Source organism: Parambassis ranga, chromosome 15 (assembly GCF_900634625.1).
Source record: "Parambassis ranga chromosome 15, fParRan2.1, whole genome shotgun sequence".
NCBI classification, from domain to species: Eukaryota; Metazoa; Chordata; class Actinopteri; family Ambassidae; genus Parambassis; species Parambassis ranga.
Genome location: NC_041035.1, coordinates 5,313,209 through 5,326,826, shown reverse-complemented (window position 1 = coordinate 5,326,826; position 13,618 = coordinate 5,313,209). Strand labels below are relative to the sequence as shown.

Sequence of the window (13,618 nt, the reverse complement as noted above, 5' to 3'; positions counted from 1 at the left end):
AGTAGTGTAGGCCTGTCTGATGTTCGATTAAAATACAAGCAAAGAGTACCGGACATGGTACAATAATACACCAAATACTAATAACATGATACAAATATGAATCTTAAGTACAACCCGGCATGATAATAGCTCGGTGTTAATATGTTTTGGTTTCTTTTTAGCCATTGAAATCTTCATCAAAAAGTGTGTTCATGCTTAAAAATACAATCACACTATCGCATTTTCTGTTTCAACATACTATAAATAGCTGGTATAATTGCTGAGAGTTGAGTGTATTTGAACACCTCTCTATACATGTTTTTACTGATTCCTTGAACGCACCACATTGTTGACGCAGCTTCCGACTCAGCTGTCAGATCTGTGCTATTCCTGCCATGTAGCTGCCTTTCTTTCGGACTTTAAACATGTTTTAAATGCTCTAGCTGTATTAATGGCTTATTTTAAAGAAGTAACGATTTAAGTTTTTGCGGAGTTTGGCTTTAATTTAGTCCAGGTGGGTGCATTAAGGCAGGGAAACTGCGTGTTTGTTCAGAATGAGTGACTCTACAGATGCTATGCAGCTTTATCACTATTTACGTTACGTACACAGTTTTGTTGGCACATATCAGTGTAAATCCACTGCATTTAGCTAACTGCAAGTGTGAATGTTGATTTGCAATATCATTGTTTCATTCACCTGCATCATGGTATAGTTTTCTAATTTTTATGTTAGAAACCAACATTAATATTTATCAAATCATGTGTGACCCTACTGTAGCATGTAACGATCCCTGGTCTGTGTTTCAGCTGAGTGCCCTGCATCCTGGTGCGATGCATTCACTGACTGAGGAAATCCAGGTCTTCCATAAAAACCGTCTGAAGAAACAGTCCACACGTGTTACCACGGTGACAGGCAGGAAGCTGCTGGAGACGAGGAGTGATGGAGGGGAGGTGGAGCAGGTGGAGGAGCTAGAGCAGGAAGGCGGCTGTGGATTTGTGGAAGACAAAAGTCTGGACCTTCAAGTTGGTGTCATCAGACCCTTTCTACTGCTGGGTAATGCAATTATTACAACTGCTTTTAGTACTATTACGACTAGCTTGGACAAAGAGCTGTTTTAAAATCTACTATAAAAACTATAAAACTTGAAATAAGGACATTTGTTTTATATTTGATGCAAGAAAAAGCCACAGACTGCATTTTCTCTCCTGACCTCTGCACTTCTACAACTATACAAATATTCAGAATACTTTTATTCCATAAAGGGACAGGTTTATACTCGTTTACTACATGATATTAAATAAATACACTGCTCAAAAATAAAGGGAACTCTAAAATAACCCATCCTAGATCTCAATGAATGAAATATTCCAGTTGGAAATCTTCATTCATTACATAGAGGAATATGTTGAGCACAAAATAACATAGATACTAAACATACTCAAAATGAAAGTGGAAAATCACATTACAGGCTGATCCAGCTTGAGTCAAAATGAGGCTCAGTAGTGTGTGTGGCCTCCACGTGCCTGTATGACCTCCCTACAACGCCTGGGCATGTTCCTGATGAGGCGGTGGATGTTGTCCTGAGGGATCTCCTCCCAGACCTGGATTAGAGCATCAGTCAGCTCCTGGACAGTCTGTGGTGCAACGTGGTGTTGGTGGATGGAAAGAGACATGATGTCCCGGATGTGCTGGATTGGATTCAGGTCTGGGGAACGGGCAGACCAGTCCATAGCATCAATGCCTTCATCATGCAGGAACTGCCGACACACTTCAGCCACATTAGGCCTAGCATTGCCATGCATCAGAAGGAACCCAGGGCCCACTGCACCAGCATATGGTCTCACAATGGGTCTGAGGATCTCATCCTGGTACCTAATGGCAGTCAGGGTACCTCTGGCTAGCACATGGAGGGCTGTGCGGCCCTCCAAAGAAACATGCATATTAGTGGCCTGCTGCAGGTCATGCTGCAGGGCTCTGGCAGTGCTCCTCCTGCTCCTCCTTGTACAAAGGAGGAGGTAGCAGTCCTGCTGCTGGGTTGTTGCCCTCCTACAGCCCCCTCCACGTCTCCTGGTGTACTGGCCTGTCTCCTGGTGTCTCCTCCATGCTCTGGACACTGTGCTGACAGACACAGCAAACCTTCTTGCCACAGCTCTCATTGATGCACCATCCTGGATGAGCTGCACTACCTGAGCAGCTTGTGTGGGTTGTAGACACCGCCTCATGCTACCTCTAGGGGTGAGAGCACTGACAAAATGCAAAAGTGATCAAACATCAGGCAGAAAGGATGAGAGCAGAGAGATGGTCTGTGGTCAGCACCTGCAGAACCTCTGCTTTATAGGTCTGTCTTGATCACTGCCTCATTTCCACCTGTTGTCTGTTCCTTTTAACAACAGCAGCTGAAACTGATTCACAATCAGTGTTGATCCTAACTGGACAGGCTGATTCCACAGAAGTGTGACTGACTTTAGTTACATTGTGTTCTTTAAGTGTTCCCTTTATTCAGTGAGCATTTCTAGTTAAAAAAAAAGCATCATTAACTATGACTGTGTCTCAGGTTGATCTACCTTTCAGCTTAGGAATGCAAGTTACATGTCAGCAAGTATCCATCCTGCTGGAGTACCCTTGTGTTTGACATTGAATCTCCACTCCGCTCTTGGGTGCAGTTCTGTATCTAACAGTGTGCTTTGACCTCAGTGCTGCAGATAATCAGAGAGAGAATTTCTCCACAGGGATCAATAAAATATTACATCTGTTAGGGTCAGAGGTGAACAGAGGTGACTCTTTTCCATACAGTACTTCACTTTTTTAACAGCATAAAACCACTACTCATTTCCCACAACAGCACCATCAAACTGCATCAAGTATCTCCATGGTGACATAAACCTGTTATGACGTCTCACAGGATCAGCTCTTTGAAAAGGTTTCCAGTTAAACCACCATGTTAAACTCTTTGACAGTATTTTTTCTGTCTCTTTGTCATTTAGATTCTCTGACGGTCTCCCTTTGGAGACAAGACCTTTTGGTCAAGTTCATCTCAAGCTATCACTTATCTTGGCAAGATGGCTGTGATGCTCTTGTCACATTTTTTTTCTGCATACTATGTGCACCATAAAGACATAGATTATATCATATAAAACATTTAAATAGCCAAATACATAATGGGATGGATCACAGAAGCTGTTATACTATACAAGAGGAAAATCTTAATTTTAGGCATTCCTATGCTAGCGTCTAGTCTGTGTTGTTTAGCAGACTCAGTGTGATCCCATGTCACACCCTCATTTCTAAAATGCTATAAAAATCCTGGCACCCCTTCATCTCTTCACAGATGTGTCACTTGAAATCTTTTCTTCCTATACTGAGACATATGGGCTGAAGCAGGCTTAAACACACGCTCTATTCTTGGGATTTAGATTTGCTTCTCAACACTGTGAATTTGGCATTATGTAAAAGTGGCTTGGTTTAAATGCAAAGAGTGCAAATGTTGCTGCTTTGAAGACAGTAAGCCGCAGCAGAGAATCTACCCTGGAAATGTGGAGGAAGTCCTGCTATACTGTATTCTGTTTCCTTGCTCATAATTATCCAGCTCCTGCTATTCAAGACTTCCATTGCCGTCTCTCCAGGTTATTTGACAAGTGGAAGGAGACTGTCCTCTCCTTCAGTGATTTTCTGCCGTTCTCTGCTCAGGTTGACTTGCTGTGTGGTCTTTTTTTTTACTTTACTTCCTCCATTAGTCGTTGACCTTCGTCTGCTGCTGCATTTGTCATTTGAAGTTTCGGTGGTTTGAAGGTTGTTGTCATGAAAATGTATTTGCACCGTCTTCAAAAAAAACATACCATACACTGCCTTCTCTGCAGCTGTAGAAAATATTGAATGTTTATTTCAGCAGTTTTAGGCAGGGCTTAGTGCTACTATTCAAATCATTTGATTCCTGTCCCAGCGTTTCTCTAGCTTTAAGCCATTTTACTGCTGGTGATTGATATCATCTCTGCTTGGCATTGCAGCTGTGCAGAAAGAGTTTTGTGTCTGAATGTGGATATTGGAGCTGATATCCTGCAGCTTTTGCTTTTTCCACTGCAAAGCTACATTTTTAAGCTTTTTATACACTTCATGCAGGGATAGTTTTATCACATAAAATGTGTCCTGGTACATCTTATCAGAAACGTGGCTACATATATGAATTCTTTTCATTTTCTTTTTAGATTAAAGCTTTGAGCAGAAGGTTTGTCTCCCCCCCTTGTGGTGGTAACTGAAATTATACAAACACCCTCTCTATCCTCTAATGGATCACAGAATATGAGGCTTTTTTTAATTTCCCCAATTTCCTTTATGTGTTCTCATCTCTACAATCCTTCATCCTCATTGACCTTGATATCGAGCTCAGAACGCCATATAGAGAAAGGACATCTCAATTCCTAAAGCTGGAAGAGAGAGAGAGAGAGGATCGAGGATAGGAGGTTTACTGGAGGAGCTATGAGAGAATCAGAAAGTCTAATAATGGTGTCTTTCCTCTGAGTTTATTATACAAACTGGCTGCATCATATCAGCCCGATATCAGACAGAACTGTTTCCATATTAAGCCCTTAGAACAGCCAGCCACCATCTCAGAGAGCTGTGTGCATTTTAAGCTTGTAGCATAGCAGCCATAACTTTATGAATTACTTTCTATTCTTGTTTTAAATGTAATTTTTTATGTAGTTTTTCTATTCCATACATAGCAGTATATTATTGTACACATAAATGCATTTAAACCTCTAATCATTAGTGTAGACACCAGTATGCAGCCTATGGTTCAATAAACACAAGTTTTTAATATCATTAGAGCAACACAGGGCCAGCAGACTGGACTGATCATTGTTAGGGTGTTTATTGATTTGGAATATAGACTTATGAGGCAGAAGCTTTTAGAGTGCTATTAACTGTTAAATTGATGGACATCACAACAGTAGACTTGAACAAAACAACAGACAGGCAGCTGTGAAAATTGACCCAATTGAGACAGGGATGTACCACAGAGGATTATAGACAGGGATGTCTCAATATGGTAAATGCCTGTTTCTTCACCTCCTGTCTCCTTGAGTCTCCTTTTCCACCTCCCCCGTTCACATCTCTGGTGGCCGGCTTTAAGACACAAACACAGGAGGTGAGGCGAGGAATTGAGGGGGTGCAGTTTGGGAAATGAGAAAAGCCCATGGTGTAACACTAGGACTGCCTGTGCTCAGCCAATGGCATAGAGTAAGAGCTAAAGGCCCCGTTCACACTGGAGAAAGTCAATCCAGCTGGAGTGGGATTGGACCTGGGTAGTTTTTAAGATGGATACATTCAGAACCTATTTTCAAATCTGGTGCATGCGTGTCTGCGCTCAAGTCCAGTTTAACCCGGCTTCCTTGCTGTCTTCCAAACTGCTAGTGGAACATAGTAAAATTCAGACCTTTGTGTTGACCATTGTGTATTTAATTCTTGTGCTCCCCTTTGTCAGTTTGTCCTGTCTTGTCCTGTGTCTCCAGTGTCTTCAGCATGCACTTTGTCCAGGTTTTGTTCCTTTGACCTTTTCTTTAATGCTTTACTTTAGTTTCCTTTCATTCGTTTTGGTCTGTCTGAATTTGGCTGTTTCCCAAACTCAAACTTAACACCTAATATTTGCATTTTATTATGAGTTAAGAATTCAATAAGTTCCATTAAACGTACTGTGATTTATTCAAACATTATACTAAAGCCTTTCCTCTTTATGCTTCCCTCCTGCCTTATCTATTAAATCATGTATTTTCTAACAGCAACATTATTGTAGTAAAAAGTTCATTGAACCACAGAGAACATTTAGAACTGATGAAGTCAAACCACCTCAGAACCATGATTCCTTCTTCAGCTTTCATCCACTGTTTCCTCTATAGAAACATCTGCATGTCGCATACTTATGTCTACATCCATAAAGGAGAAAGCAGCAGACAAACGAGAACGTTTATATTTTATGTTTATTTTCAATTTTTTTTTGTGAAACCCTTTTTTTGTCTGACCCCCGAGCAAGCACTTTAGGCAACAGTGGCAAGGAAAAACTCACTTTTAACAGGAAGAAACCTTGAGCAGGACCAGGCTCATGTGGGGGGGTCCTCCTGCTAATTGCCGGGTGGGTTTCTTATAGCTCCTCTTCCCTCCGGTCCATCCTGCTTGTAGAGAATTTGGTGATTGCTGCTTTTCTTTTTTCAGGTGTGATTGTTGCATCTGACCTCTGTGCCTCCGCGTCTCCTCCCCAGTTTTCAGCTAAAGCAGAAGAAACAATACGTTTTGAGTCCATTAGTGTATCTTAACCTTAATCAACCAACCACATCTGCATCATTAATAACATCAGAGGATGTTGATCTGATTGGAAGAATATTATGTAGATATTTTTAACAGAACTTTTATCTACAAACCAGTCAGTTTGATGATGTTCCTGTATTGACATTTTTAAGTCGGAAACAGCTAATACATGTGCTCTGAGTGTAATATCACATTACACATGTAAAATCCTTATTTTACAAAAACCAGATCAGAAAAACTACAACAGCAGCCAGAAAAACTACAGACAGTAAAAACTAAAAAAGCACACAGAGAGACTAATGAACAGTTTGATCTGACACTGATGTACCTTGCCCTTGGAGTTCACCATTAATGTCTTTGGAAGTTGTTCTGGGCTTTTTAGTTACCATTTGAATTATTCTTCTCTTCAATTTGTCGTTGATTTTCCTCTTTCGGCCACACCCAGGGAGGTTGGCTACAGTCCCATGGACCTTAGACTTCTGAATAATATGCATCTGTAGTCACAGGAACATCAAGCTGCTTGGAGATGGTCTTATAGCCTTTACCTTTAACATGCTTGTCTATGATTGTCTTTCTTATCTCCTGAGACAACTCTCTTCTTCGCTTTCTGTGGTCCATGTTCAGTGCGGTACACACTATGTCACCAAACAGCAAAGTGACTTGTCACCCTTTAAATAGGCAGACGGACTGATTACAAGTTTGAAGACACCTGTGATACTTATTAGAGGACACACCTTAGTTTAACATGTCCCTATGGTCAAATTATTTTCAATCTTTTCTCGGGTACCATCATTTTTGTCCAGGCCTGTTTCAGTAGTTTGTTTTTTTAAATGATTATGTTGAACAACAACTCACAAGCAATGTCTGATTTACCTTGGTTAATTTTCAGTAAATTTTTATTTGTTATTACTTTTGTCAGTTTCAAGTTATTTTTGTTACCATTGTGGGTTTTTCTTTCCTTAAAAGAGGGGTACCAACAATTTTGTTCACATGTGTAGAAGTGGGTTTAATGAACTATTTGTTACACCAAACATTTTACTAATGTGAAAAAATACTTGAAACATGACAGAAATGCACAAAACTCTTAGAAAGCCACACACACACTGTTACAGACATATGATTTTATGTTTAAATGCAAAATATCCACTCATTGTTGTTCCTATTCAGGTTTGTGGATAGGTTATTTTAGGTTCTTGTGTTCCCCCCCTACTTTTGGGAGGTACAATGCCACTGTTGTAAATACTTGTTGTGGTAGGAGCCTCCTCTGCAGATGGCATAGAAGCTGCGCTAATGATTACATATTGACTAGTCCAGCAGCAATAAGGCCACATCACCATCCCATTTCCATCTTGAGTTTAAGCCAGTCTGATAATGTTTACACATGGATTTTGTATGCGACCAGGACACTGTCCCAGTGAACCCAGAGGTATGATGTCGCTAGCGGGATTCACTAGCCGCATTAGCATTCAGACCTGAGCCATATGTAAGCCAATCTGGCTAGATCCACCCCCAAGAGGTGGATTGAAATCTATCCAGATATATACAGATACGGCTCAAATCCCGCTCTAGCTGGATTGATTTCCCCAGTGGGAACGAGGCATAAGATAACATAACAAATGCATTGTCAGTACACTTTGGAAATGAATCAGAACCCCTAGTTGACATTTCCAGTAATCTCAGAGACATAAGAGTTACCTCTGTCATCAAAACAATGAGTGACACTAACAGGAATTACTGATATGCTGTCCCTATGGGAAAGTACAGAAAAGTGACAAAGAAGTCGTCTTACTACTCTTGTAAAAGCTGTAAAATGTCAGGAGCGGGCTTTGTAACTATTTCCTTTAACCAAATCATAGACTATGCATCCATCCATCATTAACCCGCTTCTTCCTGCAGTGCAGGGTCACGGGAGCCTATCCCAGCTAACTTTGGGTTAGACCTAGACAGGTCACCAGGCCATCGTAGACTATATAGCATAAAAAATAAATTTAAATAAATTAAAATACAAAAACACCATAAGACAAGAAATGGTTTTATAGAAGACTAAACACCATACTGCAGATACTTTACAGCTGAACAAAATGGATCAATTCTGTGCCTCTGTGGAAATAACAATGAGATACTCTTTAATATTCATGAGAAGACAGGAGGGAGGCAGCGGCTATAATGGTCATCTTTTAAATAGATAAGGTTTGTTAAGCAGAGACGTGCCCTGCTGTCTGTCTTCTCATCGAGTTGTTTCTGTCTTTTCAGCCTCTCAGGATGCAGCCCACGACATTGACACCTTGCTGAGGTATAAGGTCAGTACAAAGGGATCAATAGCGCGGGCATGCCCTTGCCTTGTTGTGATAGCATGTGTAGTGACATGAGATTAGAGGCAGCCGTGTGGGTGAGCATTCCTGCGGATCGACAACAGCCAGCCAATAGCCTAGAGGAGCTTCATGACTCATGCAGTGACAGTTTAGCTCAGTAGAGGGAGTAAATGATTACAGTAAGCCTCAGTGCTGCTGCTGCTGCTGCTGCTGCTCCTCCTCATCAGAGAAATGTGACTACTCCTCTCTGCAGTGGCTGCTCCCAGGCATGAGCATATTGCTGCCTGTGCAGTCTCAGGATGATGAATGGGGGAGATTACAAATACCTTCACTTCCTCCTTCTGCGATGAAACTTTGTCTGCATGAAAACTAGAACTCTGATTGTTGCTAAACCTCATGGGATTTGACAGCTGGCCCTTTTTTTGTGTTTAAACAGGTGAAGGTGCAGGTTCTTGGTCGATCCCAAATTAACAGAAAACAACTAATACTTAAAAAGTGGATCAGCTGATTTTTTGTTCATGTAACTGGTCAGCCATGGCTTTCTAGTTGCTCTGTGGAGTGCAAAATGTTTTTTACAGAATCTTGTAAGTGCAAACAGATTATGTTTGGTGAATTTTTAAATGGGACATGCATTCAAAGCCCCACTGGCACGCTTTGAGGGACAGACTGAGGGTGAAACAGAAAGAAATACTGCATCTTTTGGGACCATTTTCAGTTGTGTACTGATACACTAGGGGGCATATACACCAGCAGCAGAATGATGTATGTGGAACTGAGTCAAAATCAACAACAGCACTTTTTCTGATACTTTTTAGTGGGCTCCATGGAACAGAGGAGCAAGATTTATCAGAATTTGATACTTACACTAAATTTCTGTTGTTGAATAGGCGTTTAAGGGGTTTTTGGTGTAACACCAGACTTATCTCTTAACATGTGGAGAAGAATGTTAGCTGATACAAGCAGTCTAAAAGCAGAGCACATTAGTACAATGTTACAGAGCGTGGCCCTCTGAGGTAAGCTAAATTTAAGTGAGAGTAGGCCGATACAGCAAAATGAATTGGAGCCATCTGTCTTCTTTCCTGCCATCCCCCCACCTCCTCTTCATCTTTCTTCCTGTTCTCTGTCAACCCTCCTCTTTCTTTCTCACTCTGTCTTTCTGCCCCCTCTCTCTCACTCAGTCACACTCAGGTCGTGTCATGTCATCAATATGGCTGACAGAACATCTCTTTCTGCCTTGCCAAAGCAAAATGAGCGTTTAAAGCAAGTCAATGCTTTGGGGGTCATTTGCTCAAGGATTTTTTTCCATGTCTCTTCCTCCGCCTCTCTCCCTCTCTCTCCACCTGTCAGGTGTCTCATGTGCTGAACGTGGCCTATGGAGTCACTAACCTCTTTCCAGATCAGATGGTGTATAAGACCCTCCAGATCCTGGACCTCCCAGAGACCAACATCACTTCATATCTCGAAGAATGCAGCTCCTTCATAGATCAGGCCCAAGAACAGGTACACACAAATACAACACAAACACACAATTAGCATAAAGTCCTCGCATGGTGTATGCGTCCACAAGTTGGCCCACACTGGCCCCAGCCATGTGCACACCTCCAGTTGATATACTTCTGCTGACGAGGGCCAAGTGGACTCAGGTGTGGATGATCCACTTGGTTCACTGGAAGCACTTGGAAACCTGCACAGAAAACAGAGACAGACATACACACAGCAAGATGCACAGTGTTGACAGACAAGAAGGAATATTTAACACTTTAATTTAAAAAATAAAGTTCCTCCGGGTTTTAATAACCTTAGAATAAGTTGCTGTGCACCATAAAAATCTAAGTGACATATGTGTAGGATGAAAAGAAAACTAAAAAAATCAAATAAATCCCACATTTGAACTCACTTTAATAACACAACTTTCCCCCAATTCATCAGGCAAAATTCATGCAGACAACAAGAAAACAGTTTGACATTTTGGGATTTTTCCTTTCTGACAGCAGTGACAGGTTCAATTACATTCGTAAGCTTTTTTTTTTTCATTACAATTTCTATTATTTTATAAGCAAGGTTTCCAGATGTTATGAAGTGAAAAATGCAGTTTTTCTGTTTGTGATGCAAATAAGCAGAGCTGGCCTACCTGAAAGTTGATATATCTGTTAGCACCTTAACGTTCTCCTTCAGCACATATCATTATCTCCACTGACAGAGCACAGCCTGGTTCTGTGGAGTTCCCAGATAAAAAAAAATATGAATCAAATCTATTTAAACATTTCTGTATCTCGCTTCTCTGAGGAGGCTCTGAAGAAAATGCCTTCTTTCATATCTGCGGGCTAATTTAACATGTCAGTGTGCACACGCAGCTGTTCTGCTACCTGACTGTGATGCATTTACACACATCAGCTATCTGCAACTCAGCACAAAGGTGAGGTGGGAGGTCTGATTACTTATTAAAAAGACTACGCCGAGGTCATTTCATGTAGAAAGTTAAGATTCTGCCTACGCTCAGTTTTGCCTCTTAGTTATATGTTATGTTTATTTCCTGGCAGAGACTTGCAGTTCATCTCGTGTGTGTGTGTGTGTGTGTGTGTGTGTGTCAGGAGACTGACCGTAAGCCCAACATAATGTGATGTGAGCACTGATATTAAAACAGTCACAAGTGGAGTGAAATGAAATAACAGCAAAACAAGAAACTCTGACAAAACCAAATTAAGTCTCAGTGTTTGCTGTGATGGATTATGTAGCTCAGGCAATTTTCCAGACTGTAGAAGTTTTCTGCAGTTTCTTTTGAAAGGAAGGAAAACAAGACCTGATATGTAACTGTGCTGACAGATATTACAAAAGAGCAGAGCAAGGTTTTTTTTGATAATAACAGACTGATATCATTCTGTTTGCTCTGTATGTGCTTCATTAGATTGTATTTTTTTACCCAGAGGATTCGGGGTGATAGCTTTATGTTTCAAAACGAAAAAGCACAGATAAGATGTCAATTACAGCCGGCCCATTTGAACCTCTTGTTCCTCAATGCGTATTGATCGACGCGTAAAAATCCAAAAACGTGCTAACAGTTCCTCCTCCGATCCATTTCAGCCTGAAAAGGAGACTATTGTGCGATGGGAGGCTCCGATTTGAACAAAAGAGACAAATGTGTCAATACGCTGAGCTTCAGAACAGAGCTGTGGGCCCGCACGCATTATCTGAAGATGTGGCTGGAATTTTAAAAAATTTATTTTCAGCCAAGCACTCAAGGCAGTAAAATAATTACATCAACATTAATATTAATCACAATTGCAAATTTTGACACAGCCACAGACACAGATTTATTCCATCTCAACTTGCTGTACATGATCTGTCAGAGGCTGCTTTTCAGAGACAAACAGCAGCTTTTCTTCTTGGAGGAATGATCTGCCAAACTTTTATTGCCGACTTGGACTGAGGTGAATGACTTTTATAATATGCTGCAGTTTTCTTATTGACATTGATTCTTTTTCCCTTTTTGTCCCTAGGACGGTGTGGTGCTGGTCCACTGTAACGCTGGAGTTTCCCGCTCTTCCTCCATTGTGATTGGCTACCTGATGTCGAGGGAGGGGCTTTTGTTTGACGACGCATACAGTCAGGTGAAGCTGGCGAGGCCATCGATCCGGCCGAACCCAGGCTTCTATCAGCAACTACAGAGCTACAAGCCTTAAGGGATAAAAATCCCTTTAAAAAAAGCCTTAAACTCCCTTTAATCCTTAAAGGACTACAATTTCCAAATCCAAACATTTTGCCAAAAACTGTATTATTTTTCATTATATTTCAGGTATAAATGCCTCCCTTACTATTAAAGAGATGGTGATGTTGATCCTTTTTTTTCCTAATAAATCTGTGTGCTAACTGTATTTGTGTGTCCATGTGTTAAGCGTCTGTTATTGTTAAACTTCAGCATTGCCAGCAAATGAGCTTGTCTATCCAGAAACAGATTTCCTTTTAGTTCATTGTAGTGATGCCTATTTTCTTTGCAGTATAGATTGCTTCCTAATTAAAGACGCACAAGTTTTTCTTGCACAAACAGGTAGCGCATCAATTATAATGATTACCCTCACTGCCGCATTGTCACTATCAATTTCACAACTTTGCAAAGTGGGTGCGCTCCCTGCTCCCTCTCTCTTGAAATAATTAGCTTGTAATTAGTTTGTTAGATAATGAGGGAGAATCCAGTTCCTAATGCTAACACACTGCAGACACAGGTATCATATCCTCCGGTTCACTGCTTAAAATATGTGTTTATTGTTCAACGAGCTGACAAAGTCTCTTGGTGATTACTGGTACTGACTAATGTCCAGAATATTAACAGATGACGTTTAAAGGGACACTTCGGATTTAGATTTTTAAAAGAGAAAATACACCAAATAAATAAAAACAAAAAATAAAACTGGCTGTATCTCTCTCTCTATAATTCCTAATAACTTGAGTGACTTGTCCTCATTTTAAATAAAGCAGAGAAGCTTGTTGAAGACAATTGTGCTGTGTAAAATTTGCCATTATAATGGGGTCTGTACTTTTATTGGCTAAAAACCCAAGCAGAAACACTGGGGACATGAACCCCAGCCTCATGGGTGAGAACGCCTGGAATGAAGGACCTTGGAGACAAAGTGAGAGAAATGTGTCATCATGGCTCTTTAATTATGCACCAGGACACGTCCCAGGGTCGCTGTCATTTATGAGTAAGTCTGAGACGCACAACAGTCGCCTCTGTTCTCAAAATAACCGCCACTGCATGCTAGCTTTGGAGGAAGCTCACAATTCCTTCATAACTGTTGTTGTCTTGGAACTGTGTAAATATCAATACTTTTGTCTCTATATCTGAACTCAAGCCTGCGATTTCCTGGAGTTTCACCTTAGTCATCATGTTACTGTTAGTAAATCGTAGTAGCACCTAGAATGCATTCGCTGAGTCTACATACACACATTTTTGGCAGCAAACCATGTTGTAAATGTCATCATGTTAGCATGCTGATTTAGCCCACAGCACCACTATGCATACATCCAGCTTCAC

The 13,618-nt window shown here is 40.9% G+C and overlaps 1 protein-coding gene across 1 annotated transcript; it reads left to right on the top strand.

The window, feature by feature from the left end:
- The first annotated feature begins 341 nt into the window (after positions 1 to 341).
- LOC114447252 (dual specificity protein phosphatase 19-like) lies at positions 342 to 12,461 on the top strand. Its single transcript, XM_028423415.1, has 5 exons — positions 342 to 493; positions 787 to 1,033; positions 8,531 to 8,577; positions 9,937 to 10,089; positions 12,087 to 12,461. The coding sequence occupies exons 2-5, from the start codon at positions 811 to 813 to the stop codon at positions 12,267 to 12,269; spliced, it is 606 nt and encodes a 201-aa protein (XP_028279216.1). The 5' UTR covers positions 342 to 493; positions 787 to 810; the 3' UTR covers positions 12,270 to 12,461.
- Positions 12,462 to 13,618: the final 1,157 nt, after the last annotated feature.

What these genes read in the sequence shown, in the direction of transcription:
- LOC114447252 (XM_028423415.1), top strand. Translation starts at nt 811, where the DNA reads ATGCATTCACTGACTGAGGAAATCCAGGTCTTCCATAAAAACCGTCTG. An exon ending in ACACCTTGCTGAGGTATAAG is followed by an intron (nt 8,578 to 9,936) that starts GTCAGTACAAAG and finishes TCCACCTGTCAG; the next exon opens with GTGTCTCATGTGCTGAACGT. An exon ending in TAGATCAGGCCCAAGAACAG is followed by an intron (nt 10,090 to 12,086) that starts GTACACACAAAT and finishes TTTTGTCCCTAG; the next exon opens with GACGGTGTGGTGCTGGTCCA.